The sequence below is a fragment of the Heteronotia binoei genome, chromosome 7 (assembly GCF_032191835.1).
Source record: "Heteronotia binoei isolate CCM8104 ecotype False Entrance Well chromosome 7, APGP_CSIRO_Hbin_v1, whole genome shotgun sequence".
Taxonomy (NCBI): Eukaryota; Metazoa; Chordata; class Lepidosauria; order Squamata; family Gekkonidae; genus Heteronotia; species Heteronotia binoei.
Window position 1 is genome coordinate 81,673,578 of NC_083229.1, and position 19,276 is coordinate 81,692,853.

Below are 19,276 nucleotides of genomic sequence, written 5' to 3' on the forward strand. Positions count from 1 at the left end.
TGGGAACTTTCAGGGAATGGAAAGAAAAAATGGTGAAGATGGAAATTAAATAACCACAAAATTCTTAGGGGTCCCCTGTCTCAAAAACAACGTTTTTGAGCCTGAATGCATTTGAATATGGAATTCCATTGAAACTTAAGGTAGGTCATTTGGGCACACAAGCATGAATGCTCTCCTATACTTTGGAAGAGTTAGCTCAGATAAATAGTTTGGCATTTTTGTTGGAGGGAGAATGCCTGCTGAGAAAGATGAACATACTCTAGTCAACATACTCCCATAACCAAAGTCCCTCAGTTGTCTTCTAATGAATTGGGTCGATTCTTGTTTACTCATCATTTCTGTCATATCATGGGTAATGCCAAAACATGGTAATTTATAATCCAGTTATCTGTCCTAGTCACTTTTGTGATGGCCTGGCTTGATTCTGGATTTGATTTTAGGATCCTAATTTTCAGATTGAAAACTCTGCCCCAAGCCTTTGCTTCAAAAGACATCTCTCAAAAGCTATTCCTGACACACATTGAGGGATTCCCAAAATTTTATATAGAAATATTAATAGTGGTCTATCAATATTGTCTGTTACTGCTCTGATCCAAACCCCAGCAGTATACAGCATTTGCCAGGTGACTGTAGCAGTAAATATTTTAACTGCTGGAATATACTGGACACCAGAGGAGTAATAAATCTTGAGATGGCCTTCCCAGTATTCATAGTTCTTATAATAAAGTCCACCTTCCGTAAATGCTTGCTTGAAAAACTCCTAGATATTTGAAATGATTCACTTACTCCATAGGTTGACCTGCTGACTGCTACACCAGTTTGATGTTGTGGTTAAGTGCATGGGCTCCTATCTGGGAGAACTGGGTTTGACTCCCCACTCCTTTACATGCAACTTCTGATGTGTCTTTGGGTCATCCACAAGTTCTCAGGAGAGCTGTTCTCTGAGAGCTGTAGGAATAGGAAGGGAAAGGAGATTGTAAGCTGCTCTGAGACACCAGATAATGAAGGGTGGGATATAAATCCAGTCTCTCCATCTTTTGTTTTTCACTGAAAAGAACCTTAGTGACATTTATAGCTAAGCCCTCATTGGAACAATACTTTGAAAAGGAACCTATAAGCTATAAGTCAATGTCAGGTCTTGGCAGAATAGTAGTATTGTCTACATGTAAGAGAAAGGGCAATTTAATATGAGCCAGGCAAAGTGAGTGAAACTCATCTCCAGAAATATAAGAACTTAAATAATTGGGAAACAAGTTAAATAGCAATGAAGCTAGGATACATCCTTGCTTGACTCTTACCCAATGGAATAGCCCTGGTCAATTCACTGGATGAACCACATCACATCTGGGCAGTAGGCTGATCATATAGTTGTTTGATCAGGAAAAGGAAACATTTACCAATAGATGATTTGTTTAGTTTGTCCCATAATATTTGTCTGGGCAGAGTCAAAAGCTGCTGTGAGATCCATAAAGGCAACAGCTAACATTTTGAGCTGGTATACTTGTCTGCTGTAAATAGAAAAGTATAGCAGTGGTCAGCTGCACTAACACCTCTATGGAATCCAGCTTTCTCTTGACCTAGTATGGCTTTATCCTCAAGCCAGAAAAGTAAGCAAGCAAGAAAGCATAATTTGCCCACCATTGATACTTATGGCTCAATAATTATTTGGGTCTGTTGGATCACCTTTATATGGATAGGGACTACTTCATGTTTCCAAGAGCTGGGCATAATTTGTTTCATTGCTTCGAGCAAATATTAGTGCTAAAATCACCCACCAGTCAGCATTTGCTTTAAGCAGTTCTGAAGGTGTAAGGTCCAGGTACCTTGCCAGATTTCATTAGAAATATTAAAAATTTAATTTCCAGTACTATGATGGGACCATTTGGACAGGGATACTTTCAGCAGATGGTATTGCAAATAAAGTACTGAGATGTGCTCCCCAGCAATTAGCAGAGATGTAAAAGAGGACCCGGGATCTAGCATTTAGCTCATTTGCAATCATCTCAAAAGGTTTTTACATTTATTTGTTTGGAAGCCCAATTTAAAGGTTTCCATGAGGTCACCAGAGCAGCTCCTTTTTTGTTTTTGATAAGCATTCTGAATGCACTGTTCAACAAGATCCGCTTGAGTATGCCTCTACCATTGCATATTTGAATTGCTGATGCATGTAGCAAACTGGCCTTTTAAATGCCCTACAGTCAGTATCAAACCAATTATCCTGCCTGCCCTAGCCACGCAGATCCCTGACCAGACCATAAGATGTATATAATGGTTGAAATAGTTTTATCAGTTCACTCGTTCCACCTAAGTTCCTCTCCAGGGAAGAATAAGTGGAAATTTTAGCCATAAGTTCACAGGCTTTAGGACAGCTCTTTAAGCTGATTACTTCCTTAGTAATATCCTTATTTCAACACTGATCCATTACAATTCTGGTTTAATTAAAGAGGGATGGCAGATTGAAGAAAATTGCATTGTGAGATATTTAATATTAACTGCAAAGGAAAATGTTAATCACCCATACATTGTTGTCGCCAGTAAATCAACAAGATTGAGCAAACTAGATGATACTATAAAATACTGACACTGGCACCACACATGTAAACCCCCCCCTTGGTGTGCTCCCACAATCAACAATTGAGAGCCTGTTGCCCAGACCTGGATAGCCCAGGAAAGCCTGATCTCAGAAGCCAAGCAAGGCCAATCCTGTCAAGTACTTGGATGTACCAAGTACTTGGAGTACCAGGACCAGAAAGCAGAGGCACACTTTATCAACCACTTCCCTGAATGTCCTCCATGCCCCAGTAGGGGTCAACAGAAATCATGACTTCCAGGCATGCACATGCAGACACAACCCCCGCCCCCCCCCCCCAAAAAAGTCAAGAGCCTATTGTTAGTAATTAAAGTCTTCCCAGACTGTTCATCTTAAGAACTTATTGGCTCCAAAGAAGTGTTACTTAATGCCAGATCTTTGGAAGTTCTAATGAAAAATTATTCATAGATTGCACCAGTCCGAGCATTAAAATCACCGGCCAACCAGTTGCTGCTGGAGCACATGATGCCTGTACAGGAAATGTGGGACTGCATTGAAAATGGAAGATGAAATGTCCATGGGATACCTCCTCCTTTCTAAGAACAGTTGGTGGGCACCAGGAAAGGTGGTGGGGACACCTAGTATAGTGGAATGACTTCCCAGGATATTTTAGAATGACTGGTTTATGGCAGGCATTGAATGAAAGTTAATTTGGGAAAGGGAGAGGCAGGATGGGACTGTCTGCCAAAGTTTTGAGGAGGCAGGAGGAAGGTTGCGGGCCTAGCTTGCCTGAGAAATTATAGATGTTTGTATGCAAATGCTAGAAGTCTTCGAAGTAAAATTGGTGAGTTGGAATGTTTAGTGTTGGGAGAAAACAGACATTGTGGGAATTTCAGAAACTTGGTGGAATGAGGAGAATCAGTGGGACACGGTGATTCCTGGATATAAGTTATATCGGAAGGATAGGAAGGGAAGGGTTGGAGGTGGAGTGGCTCTGTATGTCAGAGAGGTTATACGGTCCAGTAAGACCAAGGTTAGATTCCCTTCTAGAAATGCTTTGGGTTGAAATAGAGGGCCCCAAAAAAATTTAACTATGGGAGTTTGTTATCGCCCCCCAAATCAAAATATAGAGGACGATTATAATATGATGGAAGGATTAAAGATAGTGGATAACCGTAAAAACTGTGTGGTAATAGGTGATTTTAACTTCCCGCAGTTTGATTGGGTCAATATATGTTCTGGTCGAGAGAAAGAGATTGAGTTTCTTGATGCTCTCAATGTCTGTGCTATGGAGCAGATGGTCTCAGAACCTACCAGGGGTGGGGCGATCCTGGATTTGGTCCTAACTAATGCCCAAGACTTGGTGAGAGATGTAAAAGTGATCACACCGCTTGGGAGCAGTGACCATAACATTATTGATTTCACCATTTGTATAAATAGAAAGTTGCCCCAAAAGACCGGCACAACCACGTTTAACTTTAAAAGGGGTAAATTCTCTGAGATGAGGAGGCATGTGAAGAGGGATGAGGAGAATCAGTGGGACACGGTGATTCCTGGATATAGGTTATATCGGAAGGATAGGGAGGAAGGGTTGGAGGTGGGGTGGCTCTGTATGTCAGGATTTACAATCCAGTAAGACTGAGGTCAGAGAATTAGATTCCGTTTTAGAAATGCTTTGGGTTGAAATAGAGGGCCCAAAAGGAAATTTAACTATGGGAGTTTGTTATTGCCCACCAAATCAAAAGAGAGAGAATGATTATAATATGATGGAAGGCTTAAAGATAGCGGCTAAACGTAAAAACTGTGCCATAATAGGTGATTTTAACTACCCACAGATTGATTGGGTCAATATGTGTTCTGGTCGAGAGAAAGAGATTGAGTTTCTTGATGCTCTCAATGACTGTGCTATGGAGCAGATGGTCTCAGAACCTACCAGGGGTGGGGCGATCCTGGATTTGGTCCTAAGTAATGCCCAAGACTTGATGAGAGATGTAAAAGTAATTGCGCCACTTGGGAGCAGTGACCATAATGTTATTTATTTCACCGTTTGTATAAATAGGGAGTTGCCCAAAAAGACCGCCACAACCACGTTTAACTTTAAAAGGGGTAAATTCTCTGAGATGAGGAGGCATGTGAGGAGGAAACTGAAAGGAAAGGTAAATACGGTCAAAACCCTTGGGGAAGCTTGGAGACTATTTAAAACAATTATCCTAGAAGCTCAGATAAAATACATACCACAAGTTAGGAAAGGCACAAACAGGCATAAGAAAAGGCCTGCATGGTTAACAAACAAAGTAATGGAAGTTGTAAAAGGTAAGGAGGACTCCTTTAAGCGGTGGAAAACCAGTCCAAGTGAGATTAGTAAAAGGGAACACAGGCTGTGGCAAATCAAATGCAAGACTGTGATCAGGCAGGCAAAAAGGGACTATGAGGAGCATATTGCAAAAAACATAAAGACCAACAATAAAAATTTCTTCAAATATATTAGAAGTAGGAAACCAGCCAGGGAGGCAGTGGAGCCCTTGGATGACCATGGGGTAAAAGGATTACTGAAGGAGGATAGGGAAATGGCTGAGAAGCTGAATGCATTTTTTGCCTCCATCTTCACTGTGGAAGATGAGAACTTTTTGCCCACCCCAGAACCACTAATTTTGGAAGGGGTGTTGAAAGACCTGAGTCAGATTGAGATGACAAAAGAGGAGGTCCTACAACTGATAGACAAATTAAAAACTAATAAGTCACCGGGTCCGGATGGCATACATCCGAGAGTTCTGAAAGAACTCAAAGTTGAACTTGTGGATCTTCTAACAAAAATCCATAATCTTTCATTGAAATCTGCCTCCGTTCCTGAGGACTGGAAGGTAGCAAATGTCACCCCCATCTTTAAAAAGGGTTCCAGAGGAGATCCAGGAAATTACAGGCCAGTCAGTCTGACTTCAATACCGGAAAAGTTGGTAGAAACCAATATCAAGGACAAAATGAGTAGGCACATTGATGAACACGGGTTATTGAGGAAGACTCAGCATGGGTTCTGTAAGGGAAGATCTTGCCTCACTAACCTGTTACATTTCTTTGAGGGGGTGAACAAACATGTGGACAAAGGAGACCCGATAGATGTTGTTTACCTTGACTTCCAGAAAGCTTTTGATAAAGTTCCTCATCAAAGGCTCCTTAGAAAGCTTGAGAGTCATGGAGTAAAAGGACAGGTCATCTTGTGGATCAAAAACTGGCTGAGTAATAGGAAGCAGAGAGTGAATATAAATGGGCAGTCTTTGCAGTGGAGGATGGTAAGCAGTGGGGTGCCGCAGGGCTCGGTACTGGGTCCCATGCTCTTTAACTTGTTCATAAATGATTTAGAGTTGGGAGTGAGCAGTGAAGTGGCCAAGTTTGCGGATGACACTAAATTGTTCAGGGTGGTGAGAACCAGAGAGGATTGTGAGGAACTCCAAAGGGATCTGTTGAGGCTGGGTGGGTGGGCATCAATGTGGCAGATGCGGTTCAATGTGGCCAAGTGCAAAGTAATGCACATTGGGGCCAAGAATCCCAGCTACAAATACAAGTTGATGGGGTGTGAACTGGCAGAGACTGACCAAGAGAGAGATCTTGGAGTCGTGGTAGATAACTCACTGAAAATGTCAAGACAGTGTGCGTTTGCAATAAAAAAGGCCAACGCCATGCTGGGAATTATTAGGAAGGGAATTGAAAACAAATCAGCCAGTATCATAACGCCCCTGTATAAATCGATGGTGCGATCTCATTTGGAGTACTGTGTGCAGTTCTGGTCGCCACACCACAAAAAGGATATTATAGCATTGGAGAAAGTCCAGAGAAGGGCAACTAGAATGATTAAAGGGCTGGAGCACTTTCCCTATGAAGGAAGGTTGAAACGCTTGGGGCTCTTTAGCTTGGAGAAACGTCGACTGCAGGGTGACGTGATAGAGGTTTACAAGATAATGCATGGGACGGAGAAAGTAAATAAGTACTTTTCTCCCTTTCTCACAATACAAGAACTCGTGGGCATTCGATGAAATTGCTGAGCAGTCAGGTTAAAACGGATTAAAGGAAGTACTTCTTCACCAAAAGGGTGATTAACGTGGAATTCACTACCATAGGAGGTGGTGACAGCTACAAGCATAGACAGCTTCAAGATGGGGTTAGATAAAAATATGGAGCAGAGGTCCATCAGTGGCTATTAGCCACAGTGTGTGTGTGTGTGTGTGTGTATATATATATATTTTTTTGGGGGGGGGGCACTGTGACACAAGTGTTGGACTGGATGGCCCATTGGCCTGATCCAACATGGCTTCTCTTATGGTCTTGTGTGTGTGTGTAAATGTAAAGTGTGATCAAGCCACAGACAACTTATGGTGACCCTAGCAAGGTTTTCAAGACAAGTGAGAAGCAGACATGTTTTGAAGGTGCCTTCTCTGTAGCCTTCCTTGGAGGTCTCCCAAGTACTGACCCCACTTCCAAGATCTGATGAGACTGGGCTGTACTATGCTGCCTTACCTCCCAAGATGGGGTCATACATGGTTACATTATAAAACTACCCTACCCTGAATCAGGCTATTGGTCCTTCAAGGTCAGGATTTAGTCATACTAGCAGCAGCTCTCCAAGATCTCAGGTCAAGATTTTCATAAAACCTGATTCTTTTAACTATTGCTTCTGGAGACTGACCCTGGGACCTTCTGCATGCCAAACAGCTGATCTTCCACAAAATGTCATAAGATGGTGTCATCTTAGGGAAATATAAAAAAAGTTACAGTAGCTAGTAGTTTCTTTTGGTGTGATATGCATTTTTCCTGTAAGACAATTTCTCATCATTTGTCCTGGAAATGCAGTGGTATATGCAATTTCAGTTGGTCTCTTGGCTAACCCCAAACTTTAACTGTAGGGAACACACATCTTTTTCATTGCACTAGTAAGCCAGTACTAGAATGCTTAATCTAGAGATGCAATAGTTTTACAGCATGAATTACAAAAGTAGTAATTAGTTCAGCATTTGGAGCAACTCATAAGGAAGACCTGTTTAGCATGTCCCTACCCTCTATCTACCCTGTTTCACACTATTTCGAATTTCAGCCATAAGTTCTTCCAGGAAGGTTTGTATGACAGACCAGTCTGAGGAAGGAAAATGAAGATTTACAAAGTTTGCATCCTTTTTACATAATTCTTGTCCCCCCACACACTTCCAACAGCCTGAGATCTACTTGAATACATGCCCTAATTTTTAATTTTATCACTTCTATCATAATATACAATGAAAAAAACACATTAGCTATATAGAGTTAAAATACTGAATATATGAATTTTTTTTGAGGATTTAGATATAAAAGTCCATGTGTGGGGAGGCCAGATTGTAGGCATAATGTTCATCAGATGGCTTTTGTGTTTCAAAATGCTTTTTTTCTCAAACCACAAAGAAGCCCTTCTCACCTTCCTCTGGCTCATGTAAAAATAGAACCCTCTCAATTTTCTAGGAACAACAGCAGTGACTCTCTAACTTACAAAACAAACTTAGAATCCCTCTCTTTAAAGACAGGAACTTGTAGTGATATACTGTTTTAATGAAATGCTATTATTTACAAAGAAATATTTTGAAATCAAAAGTAATGGTAAGATTGAAATGTTATTGCTGGTAGCTTTGAGCTGTGACATGTTTTCCTTTAACATGGACTAGAATGGCTCTTCAAGACAAGTGATAGCATACTTCTGTAGCTGTTTATCAGTAAACAGTGGTACTTTTAATTACAATTTTTCAATAATAGTCACAAGGAAGTGGGAACTGCAAGAAGCTTTGTACTATAAGATCTATTTATAAGCCACCAAAAACATGGTGAAGGAACTTCCACATTAAACCCAGTGATCTATATCTGGGAATTAGCTCAAACCTTCATACTATATCAGACTGTTTAAGAACTTTTACCACAAGAAGTCAGGAACAATGACACCCACATCCCACAGCCACCTTTTGGGTTTGGTATTGCAGGCAGGAAGAGTTAGTGAAGCCCCACAGTCAGCACTGTTTCTCCTGTCTTCCACTGCAAATAATCAAGTGCCTGCTACCCTTTATTCTATCTATTATTGATCAGTGATACTAAACCTTTCCTTTCTAGAACACTTAAGACAACTGTGGCATTAAAAGGTTTTTAATGTGTACCAAATATAAGCAATGGGTCCTGTTCCCTAGAAACAACAGCCAATATTGTTTCAACTAAAAGTTACTTGAGAAAATTAACTGTAGTTTTCAGTGTCATTTGTTAAGCTTTCTGCAAGATCATGTAACCCAGCTTTGTTCAATGCAGTAATGAGATTTTCCAATGTCGCACGGATCCCCTCTTGGTCTTGCCAAGCAACAAGGAGCTGTTTTGCTCTCATCTTCACATCTTCACTATCGGATTCAATTTGCCTTATGTCAGAGTTTTTCATCTCCAAGTACGGTGCTAGAAGTTTCCAATATTCACCAAGCCTATTAGCAAATAACTCTATTTGTTCCCCTGTTACAAGTTTGTCCCGTTGAACATCTGGACCTAAAACAAAAAAGAATTTTTTTAGTGGAGAGCCTTAGAACTTCATAGAGTGGTTTCTGAAAACTTACTGTCACATTGCTTTCCCACTGAAATCTATATTTTACACATTCATAATCAGTTCCATATCTTTTTCTACTTCTACTACAATGGATTTGATTTGCCTTGAAAGATAAACCTATCGTGAGATTTTCATATTTTAGTCAGATTTAATCCCATTTAATCTAAAGTTATGTGAATAATCAACAGAGAAGATAATGCCCATGTTTTTTTTTAAAAAATAGCTCTATCCTTTAATGGTTTATTAGTAGATTTCTATGGAATTTACTTCTAACAATAAATAGAAACAATGAAGCCAGTTTCTGTCTAAAGTTCTGCCAGGATTTGGTTGAAAATAAATGGCATAAGCATAACACAGTATTATCACAATTGTTTAGCTTGGAGAAACAGGCACTTGGGAAGATTGCTAAGTGCCTGCCTCCTAGGCTTGCCAGGACCCCAGGTTCCAGTTTTGCAGGCTTCTTCTCCCTCCCCCTGCCAGCTAGCTCGCCAGCTTCAACAGCCACCAAGTGCTGCCTTTCCAAGGTGAAGCTAGAAGCAGCTTGGGAACTGCTTCCTTTTTGGATGGTGTGTGCGCCTTTCAGACTATAGAAGCCAGTCTGAGTGGGCATGGGGGAAGCTTGAAGAACAAAGGCTGTTCCCTGTGCTGTGAGAAAGAGAAAATAGCCCAGTCCCTCTGTGTGCGTGTGTCTGCATTCCTTTAGAAGTCGTTTGGCACAGTGAAAAGAGTAAGCTAGAAGCTTTGGTTTCTCTGTGTTGGTCTGGAGAACTTCGTTGAAACTTGGTTACATTCAACAACTCTCCTGTGTGTATACTGTGTTTATTTTGGCTGTTCTCTCTTTATGTGTGACTTAATTCCTTGAGCTATCCTCATAAGTTACTTCTATATTATTTTTAAAAATATTATTAGTATTATTATTGTCTTCCCTCTTTAGAGTTCTTTCCACAGACCTTTGTGTCACTCTGCTTTAAATGGTTCTTAATACCTGGGGTGACTTCTTTCTGAATTGAACATGGTTATTATTTCCAACTTTGTCATAGTCATTGTTCTACGTGTCTTCCTTTTACTTTGGGGAGGGATGGAGTTGAGCAACTATTTGGATTATTTGTAGTCTACTTGTGAATGCTCTCTCTTTTTAAATGTTATATTTAGATATCTCTTTCAGGTACCCCTTGACTTACTGAGCTTCCTATTGGTATTCAGACTTTGAAATCAGTTTCATATATTTAAATAACTGTTTTAGAAATATTAATTTCTCCTCTCAGGTTTCATTTTTATATACATTTGTGGTTTCCACCAGTATTAGTACTTTATGATTTTCTTCCCTTTTGTAGTCTCAGAAGCTCATTGATTCCAGAATCTTGAGCAGCAGAAGACACTTGTTTCATTTTTTCAATGCAAGTGCTAAAAGGACTGAGACAAATTCCAGAATTGCTGAAGTGTTCTTAGGATCCTTATCACTGAGCCAAAAGAGCCAGGTTTTCTGGAGTATTGGGAGATGGACTTACAATTTTAAATGAAAGATGTTTTCCCTTTGCATACGTTTGCTTTATAACTAATTTCCCACCTTTATATGAAAAACCCTTCTATGGTTTTGTATCTGTCAGCTTCCTTTATTCCTCAGAGCATGTACAGAAATTTAAACATACACAGTCCTGAGTTTCTAAGTGTTCTGTTTCCTCTATTTAAAAAATTAGCAACATGGCAGCCTCTGGTAACCATGCTGGAACCTGCTTTAGAGCTAAGATTCTTGCTGTGTTTGTCTGCTGGAGTGACTACAGTGTCTTTACTCTAGAACTTCCACCGTCAACCACTAGAAACTCTATGCGTTGGGTGTGGCTGGCTGACCACCCTTCTGGTGATATCAGGGGTTGTGGCCTAACATGCTAAGGAATTCCTGCTGGGCTTTTTCTACAAAAACAGCCCTGGAAAGGTGCATTTTCCTGCATTCCTCTCCAGCGCTGATCTCTGGAAAATCATTCCCAGGGCTGAATGACCCACATGGAAGTATGTGTCTGGGCTGAAATGAGAAAGGACAAGAAATGAAATTATTTCTCTTTCCTCTTCTGCAAGTGAAACTCTGCTGAGGGGAGAGAGTAATTTCTTTCCTTTGTCCCTCCTCACTCCAGCTCACTGACCCTCATGGCCATTCCTCTGCGATCACAGAGATAATCTTTCTGGAGGCTGGGAAGACCTGCAGTAATGCAGAAGGATGCCCATGGATGGTAGGATACTACCCAGTGTGTATCACAACACCAATCATATAGAACAACATTTTTTGTACTTGTGGTATTTGTTTTACTTCAAGCACAATCTGTGGTGATAAAAATGTTCTCCAGTGAAACCCACTATTTGTGCCAACCGACATAACTATAATAATTCAATTTTCCTGAATCAGTTTTCCTTTGCAAAAGTACAAACAGGACAAGTTTTATCATAACACATTACATTAGCAGGGACAAAACAGGACCATTATGTCAATATAAGTAGATTTTTAATAGATTCAGATGGGTACCTATGTTGGCCTGAAGCAATAGAACGAAGTTTGAGTTCAGTGGCACCTCTAAGACCAACAAAGTTTAATTCTGAGTATAAGCTGGACTCAACCTTTATTCTATTAGCAAATTTTAAAATTGTTCCATGTACCTGTTTTCTTCTACAGAAATAAAACTTAAGTAGTAAGTTGCTGTACTCTTCTCAAACATTCTGCTGAAAAAGCAACTGAAAAGAAATTTTACCCCACAGTTTTGGCTTAGGGGATATTTTTAGGTAGGATAACATTAAAAAGCAACTAGATTTGGAGTAAACTAGAGAAAAGATGGCTAGCAACACTAGTTGTATGCACATTAAACAGAGCAAAATGTTACCAGAAAGGACAGCAGAACAGATACACAAAGCAAGAGTCTGCTTAGGGAATCACTAAAATTAGGGTTTACATTTTTTGTGCTGTATAGGCAGTGGGGTGGGATAAAGGACTGAAGTAGAAGCATTCATGAATGTAACAATTGCATGAAGTTACACCAGCACTCAGCTCAAACTGCATACAAAGAGAGCACATAGGAAATAGGAGGGATGCAAATGGAGGAATAAGCAGACTGAGGGCATGGAAAAGAAACGATATGACAAAACCACAGTTACTTATTCACAAACTGGGTGGGAAGCGATGAACTTGGGAGGTTAAATGGCCTCTAAAAACTTTTGTTTTGGATGAAGATGGTCTAAAGATCTCATACAGACTGCTTAAACTATCATAAAGACAACTGAAGACTGAAAAGCGATTCTCTGAAAAGTGATGCTTTCTCAGAAAACATCTTTTGCCAAATGAACCTTGACAAGCGTAAGAAAGCTTGAAGAAAACATTTCACATAGTTATGTGACACAACAACCTCAACTCACATATGATGCACAGACTAGCCAATTGCTAGATGAGATATCATCAAGATGGCCAGATTCCACTGAAGTTCAAGGAGCACAATAGTATCAAGCATGGCAACATTATGGCCTCGTACTTCTGGTTGCTTTAAAACATAAGAGAAGCCATGTTGGACCAGGCTAATGGCCTATCCAGTGCAACACTCTGTCGCACAGTGGCCACAGATGCCATCAGGACCATGTTCTTTCAAGAAATCAGAAACTCTGTACAGGCTCAAGCACCAATTAATATGGCAGATTAGAAGCAATAAACAAAATGAACTTGGGATAACACAGGGCTGCTTGCAAATTCCTTGTACAAGTGTTGAAAGGAAAAATGAAAAGAAGCCTAAGAACACAGTCTTACTTTCGTTGTTTTCCTTTAATAAAGCATCATTATCTTCTTCATCTTCATCCTCGCCTGTTTTAATTTCTTCAGAAGGAGGCTATAATGAGAGAACTGAATATCACTGGATGGACTTTTTCAAAAAGGAGTTGTTTTGATAGTCTCTGAAGTTCATGTAGCAGAACAGAAAATTCAGTAAAGACATGTGAAAAAGGACACAAACATCCTAAATCAGACCATGTTCTATTTAAGCCATCAGAAAAAACTTCTAATTTTTCCAGAAAACTAACATCATTCATTGCATATTAGAGACCAATACTAGGTCACTAAGTTTACTGAAACACTGAATAACAGCATAATATTTCTTTCAAAATTATCTACCTGTTGTATTTTTAAATCTAAATACTATGAGATGACTGGTTTTTTCCTCTCTTAAAATGTAAATTAATTCAAATGGTATTACAGAACTAACTCAAAGCTTCATTGTTAAGACAAATCCTCATTCTTCTATTTTTCTGTATATTAAATCCCAAGAGAAATCCAAAGTCTGGCACCTTTCAAGGAGGATCTCAAAGCAGACCAACAAAACAAGGCAAACAGTCTATTATTCCCTGCGAGGAAAAAGAACTAAACTTTCATTCATTCATTCATTCTCTAATGAGATTTTAACAGGACAGTGGCAGTATGCATACACAAATGTGTTACTTGATTACAGGCAAAAAACTGCTTGAAATTAAAATCTACATATATTATAAGGAGTTCCCTAAATTCTCTTTGTCACAATCTGGGCAGCTTTACTTGAAGTATAAAGAACCAAAATGCTGGGAACCAGCATAGAAATGAAGATTAAAGATGCATTCCCGGTGCTTTGCTTTCAGCCACATTTGGCTTTGGGAGATGCAGAAAAGGTGCAAGGGAAATACCCTTCCTACCCAGATCACTCATTGCCACTGTGAACATTCATAGGACTTCAGCTAGTAAAAAGAGTCAGAATTTATACTGCATTTCACATTTATATTTCACAAACAGCAGTATGGTCCCATATTTCAAAGGAAGAAAGAGAAGAACACTGGGCTTAGCCACTGTGGCTTCCTTAAGGCCACCTATGAGACCACGGTTGAGCTAAGAGCCATTTTACATCAGTCACTCCTTTCCCACATTACTCAGCATTTATTAACTTTACAACTTTACAAAATACAGGCAAAGACCTGCAACAAATTTTGTGGGGCAACTCATTTCCCTCCATTTCTTTCCATTCATTGAAAGGCCCCTTTTTCTGTTCCCTTTTCTCATTCCCACCTATCAGCCAACTACTTTTATCTGCTCCTGACTTTAGCTTTCCTTCCCTCTGTCCTCCTAGCAGTCTTTTACCCCCCCCCCCCAAAGTACCTCTCTCTGCAAGCTAGAGACAGTTTGCCACAATCTGCCATGAACAAGTGGTCATTTTTACAGACGTGGGTTCAGCAGTGTACAGAATGGATCCTCTGCATGCTAGAGACCTCAAAGTCACAGGGGACCTCCCCTGGATGCTCCTCTACATGCCCTCTGTTCCTTTGACATTCTGTAAACATTTAGACAGAGTGGTGACAGTATGGAAATGTACCCATTCATTAACTTGAAAGTTTGTAGGAAGTTCATGCCGGTTGACCTACCATGAATTTCATTTCATAAATAAAAAAAACTGGCCAAAATTTGTCACAAACTTTTAATTCATGAACCCATTTGTGCCAATCCCTAGTTGGAACCCAACAACTGACATCATTCCCCTCTCCTCCATTTTATTCTCATAACACCTGTGAAGTAGGTTAGGCTGAAAAAGTGTGACCAGTTCAAGGTCACTCAAGTTGAAACAGCAGAATCAAAACTGGGTCTCCTGGATCCAAGTCAAAACTCTAACCACTAGACAACAGTGGCTTTCATGGGGAAATAGAAAACAGCTCAGCCTGGGTAACACACGCAAGTTGCATGGTAACAAGTCACCCATGGTTGCTGCCAGGCCTGGCCCTGAAAAGTCCTTCCTAAAAAGCCCAAACAGACCTGGAAAGGGCCTTGCCCTTCTCCCCTTCTACTGAAAAGGTTTGGGCTGGCAATATTGTTTGGGCCCAGCAACAGCCACTGAGGTTATTCATTTCTTAAAGCTCCAAGGGCTGCTTCTATCATTTTGGAAGCTTTTAAATCTCCCCCCCTCCCCCCCCCCCAAAAAAAAGAGAAGCACTTTTCTGCAAACCTGCGGCTTTTTCAGGCTTATAACAATGACTGTCTTGTTTGTTCACAGCTCTGATTTCCAGATTTAGGTATCGACAGATTTGATCCCACTGAGGATCAAATATATTGATAAGCAGAGTTCACTAAGGCAAAGTAGGATTTCATTTTCTTTCTGCCTCTAACAGTTGGAAACAGCCCTTATCCACTCTGTGCAAATTTATTAACTTTTTATTTTATAGTGTGTTCAATGGCTTCTTTGTAACATCCTCCCACCTTTCTGTTCTGAATATATATGCATCAACCCAATAAATGTACACTTCAATGCCTATGATGAAGTGAGCTCTGACTCTCAAAAATTTATGCTGGAGTAAATGTTGTTAGTCTTTAAGGTGCTACTTAGACTTGTATGGAAACTTCTGAAATATCTCCAGTCAGAACAGATGCACTGAACTGTCACTTGCAAACATTAATCCCTCCCTTAGTGGAACCTCCCCAAGACAAGCTTGCCTAGAATTTCCCCTCAGAAATAGTAAAAAAAAACTTGAAACAAAAAGGTGACCAAGTTATACAGACAGTGAGACATTCAAGTTCAACATATTCTAACACTGCATTTTACTGCTGCCTGCCCTCAATAAAACAAAAGATAGTGAGGCAAAATAATAAGCATCACATACTACTTACAGGTAGTTCTTTTGCTAATTTGATGACCATGTTTTCGAGGTATTCTGGTAAGCTCTTAAATTGCTGGTTGGTTGGCTGAAAAAAGTGAGGACTTCTGCGTGCCAACAGCCTTAATGCTCTCCAGCCATAGTTAGAATTATTCACTGCCCTGTAATGATAATCAGAATCAGTAACCCTATTTGGTACCTGCAGAAAAGGCAGTTGATGCCACAGCTAGCCAACCTTCCTTAGCTGGTCTGGAGTATATCTTCATATGTATGAGTAACAAATGGCAGGAGAAAATGATTCCATACGTACTTGTATTCATTCTCAACCATGTTTTCAGGAACTGCCTGTTCAATAGCTTCTTCAAAGAACTCTTCCAGTGTTGGCATGTATTCCCTGTAAAATAAACTCAGACTGAGTTCTGAACCTGTGCCCATCCTTGCTGCCTTGCTTTCAAATTTTAGTTTAAATTCTGTAATGCCTATTCATCAACAACAGGGAAGGGAGACCACTTTTCTAGTTTTCAATCAATTAATTCAGGGGTGGCCAACGGTAGCTCTTCAGATGGTTTTTTTGCCTACAACTCCCATCAGCCCCAGCCAGCATGGCTAATTGCTGGGGCTGATGGGAGTTGTAGGCAAAAAAAACATCTGGAGAGCTACATTGGCCACCCTTGAATTAATTCACAGATATAGTAAAGAATTCTACTTTGGTTGACTTGGCAGTATAACAAAACAATGCTTATTTTACTTCAATGTAATATGACAATCTGTATAATCTGAATGACATACGGTGTGTACTAATTAGAATATAAAAGTATTAACATTATTTGGATTAAATCAGTACTTGAAGCTCTATTTCAGAAATATCTAGTAGATGCTCTCGGTGAAACAACTAATACTCGTAGAATACCTTCTGAAGCAATCTGATTATCTGTTTTCAGTGATTCTTCTTCCAACTTCTGCATTCATGAATTATGGTTCTTGATGGAGTGCCATTAACATCAGCGCATACTGTCAAAAGTTTTAGATGCCTCCTTGTTGATGGAGGCACAGGTCACGAATGTAAATCGAGTGACATTTTTTTCATATACAACAGGCTAGATTGGTGGCTCCCTACTTGTCTCACCAAAACCTAGACACAGTGATCTGTGCAACTGTTACCTCTAGGCTAGATTACTGTAACTTACGGTATACTGGTTTGCAGCTAACAGAAACAAAGAAGGGGGGAAGAACATAACAGGGCTACCCTTACACCTGATAAAGAAACGCATTACAGGATGAGAATAACGTCCTGCAAAGTAATTATATGTTCACAGACCAAGACAATGCACATGCTAGAATTTGACAAAATAAAAAATATGTGCATTATTAGCACAGATATAATGTTAATTCAGGATGTATCACTGACATCACTACAACTTTTTTGGGGGTATTTTTATTTTTTTTTATTTAAACTTAAAATTTTTTATTTTATAAGAAAAAGAACGATAATAACATTTCTTATACAAACACAAGTGATTGGCTCAAACACAGCTTCCATGCAAATGTCGACAAAGGTGTAACAACCACAACTTTTAAAACAGAGAAAACGAAAAAGTAAATAGATAAATAAATAAAAAAATAAATAAAAGAGTGGCAAAAATATGATAATAACCAGCATACACATTCATATGTTTGCATTTAACCATGAGTCTACATTTATGCATTGACATCTATACTTATAAACAAAGTCTTGTCCCTAGGCAGTTGCCTAAACACTTTCAAGCAGGCCCAGCCTGTGCAGGTCAAGTTTCAGTATAAAACAAAGTCCAGGAACTTTTTCGGCATTGCATACTTCTTAGATGTGTTTTTGTTTGTAAAGTCTAAAAAAGGAAACCATCTTTCCATAAAATTTCCCCCTAATCTGGGGTTGTCCCCCGCGACGAGTTGAGAAGCAATCTTATCCTGTATTATAAGTTCCCACACCTTTTGAAACCAGCGAGTTATTGAAGGTATCTTAGTGTTCTTCCAAAGTTTTGCAAGCAGCAGTTTTCCTGCTAAGAGCAAGATTGAGATGAGTTCTGATTTCAATTTGGAGTAGGCTGTTTTCGGCCATAAATTAAGAAGGACAAAATCAGGGGTACGAGGGATGGTTTCCTGTACAATTGCTTCAATTTTGGTAATTATGCTATTCCAGAATGTCTGCACTTTTTGACACGACCACCAACAATGGAGGAAGGAGCCAGGAGTCCCACACCCTTTCCAACAGAGAGAGCTGATGTTTTTCTGTGCATGGCTTAGCATTTGTGGAGTCAGATACCATCTCGAGATTATTTTGTATTGCTGTAATTTAAAATTAATGCATCTAGATTTACATAAAGATGAAGTCCAAATTGTATGCCACTGTTCCTCAGTCAGGTGAGTGCTGCAGTCCTTAGCCCAGGCATTTTGCTGTGATGTAGGGTGTGCCCAATTTTTTTGATTTAATAAAAAGTATATTTTTGCAATTACACCTCTCATTGTCGTATTTTCATCATGTATTAATTTCTCGAAGGCATTCAACTGATTAACTGGTAGCATCACAGGGATCACATTGTTTAGAGTATCGTGTATCTGATGATACTCAAACCAAGGGATTTCGACTTTGAATTTGGTCTTGAGCTGCTCACGCGTATATAATTTACCTTTGGCGCTAATGTCAGTAATTCTCATAATTTTCCCTCTTCTCCAGGTTTGGAAGTTTTCTTTGGGCATACCCGGCGGGAACCAGGGTTGCCCCAAGAAAGACATAATCGGGGTTGATGGCTGAGTCACTACAGATCTATACTTGTCCCAAAGTTGTAGTGTGTAACGTAGGAAGGGATTAGATAAGTTGGTTTTTTTCCTGTCCGTTTCGCTAACCCATACAAATTCATTGAGATGGGCAGGAAGAACACTTGCTGCCTCTATTTGCAACCAGGGTAGGTCACAGCTTTTCTTAGTATATATTAGGATGTTCCGCAGCTGGGCCGCCAGGTGATATTTTTCTAAGATTGGCGCACCCAGACCTCCCCTGTCACTAGGTTTAGCCAGAAGATGATATGCTATTCTTGGTTTTTTATTCTGCCACAGAAACAGAGAAAAGCTCTTTTGCCACATTTTCATTTCACCTCTTGGAATATCTACAGGAATGTTTTGAAATAAGAAGAGAAATTTAGGCATCACAAAAGTTTTTAATAAATCAATTTTCTCCAGCAAGTTGAGTTGAAGTTTTGCCCAGGACTGTAAATCTAATTTGACCTTTTTAAAGAGTTGCCCATAATTTGCACTAATCAAGTTAGCAAGGTCTGTAGGAATTTGGACCCCCAAATGTCGCCAGGTTTTATCGACCCATTTAAAGGGGAAGGTAAGCATAATGTCCCGGCGCACCTCAGCAGGAACATAAATTGGAAAGATTTCCGACTTAGATATGTTAATAGCAAGGCCAGAAAATTTTCCAAAGGTTTCTATTGTTTGCATTAAATTAGTTAGAGATTTTAAAGGGTTGCTTAAGTATATGACCGCGTCGT

General features: G+C 39.7%; 1 protein-coding gene across 1 annotated transcript in view; it reads right to left on the bottom strand.

The window, feature by feature from the left end:
- Positions 1-8,077: 8,077 nt before the first annotated feature.
- THOC1 (THO complex subunit 1) overlaps positions 8,078-19,276 on the bottom strand; it is a 32,776-nt gene continuing 21,577 nt past the window's right edge. Inside the window, exons 18-21 of the mRNA XM_060243914.1 lie at positions 16,060-16,143; positions 15,763-15,910; positions 12,898-12,976; positions 8,078-9,061 (exon numbers count right to left, since the gene is read on the bottom strand). Of these exons, the coding sequence (XP_060099897.1) occupies positions 8,766-9,061; positions 12,898-12,976; positions 15,763-15,910; positions 16,060-16,143 (607 nt within the window). The 3' untranslated portion in view covers positions 8,078-8,765. The remainder of the gene's footprint in view (positions 9,062-12,897; positions 12,977-15,762; positions 15,911-16,059; positions 16,144-19,276) is intronic.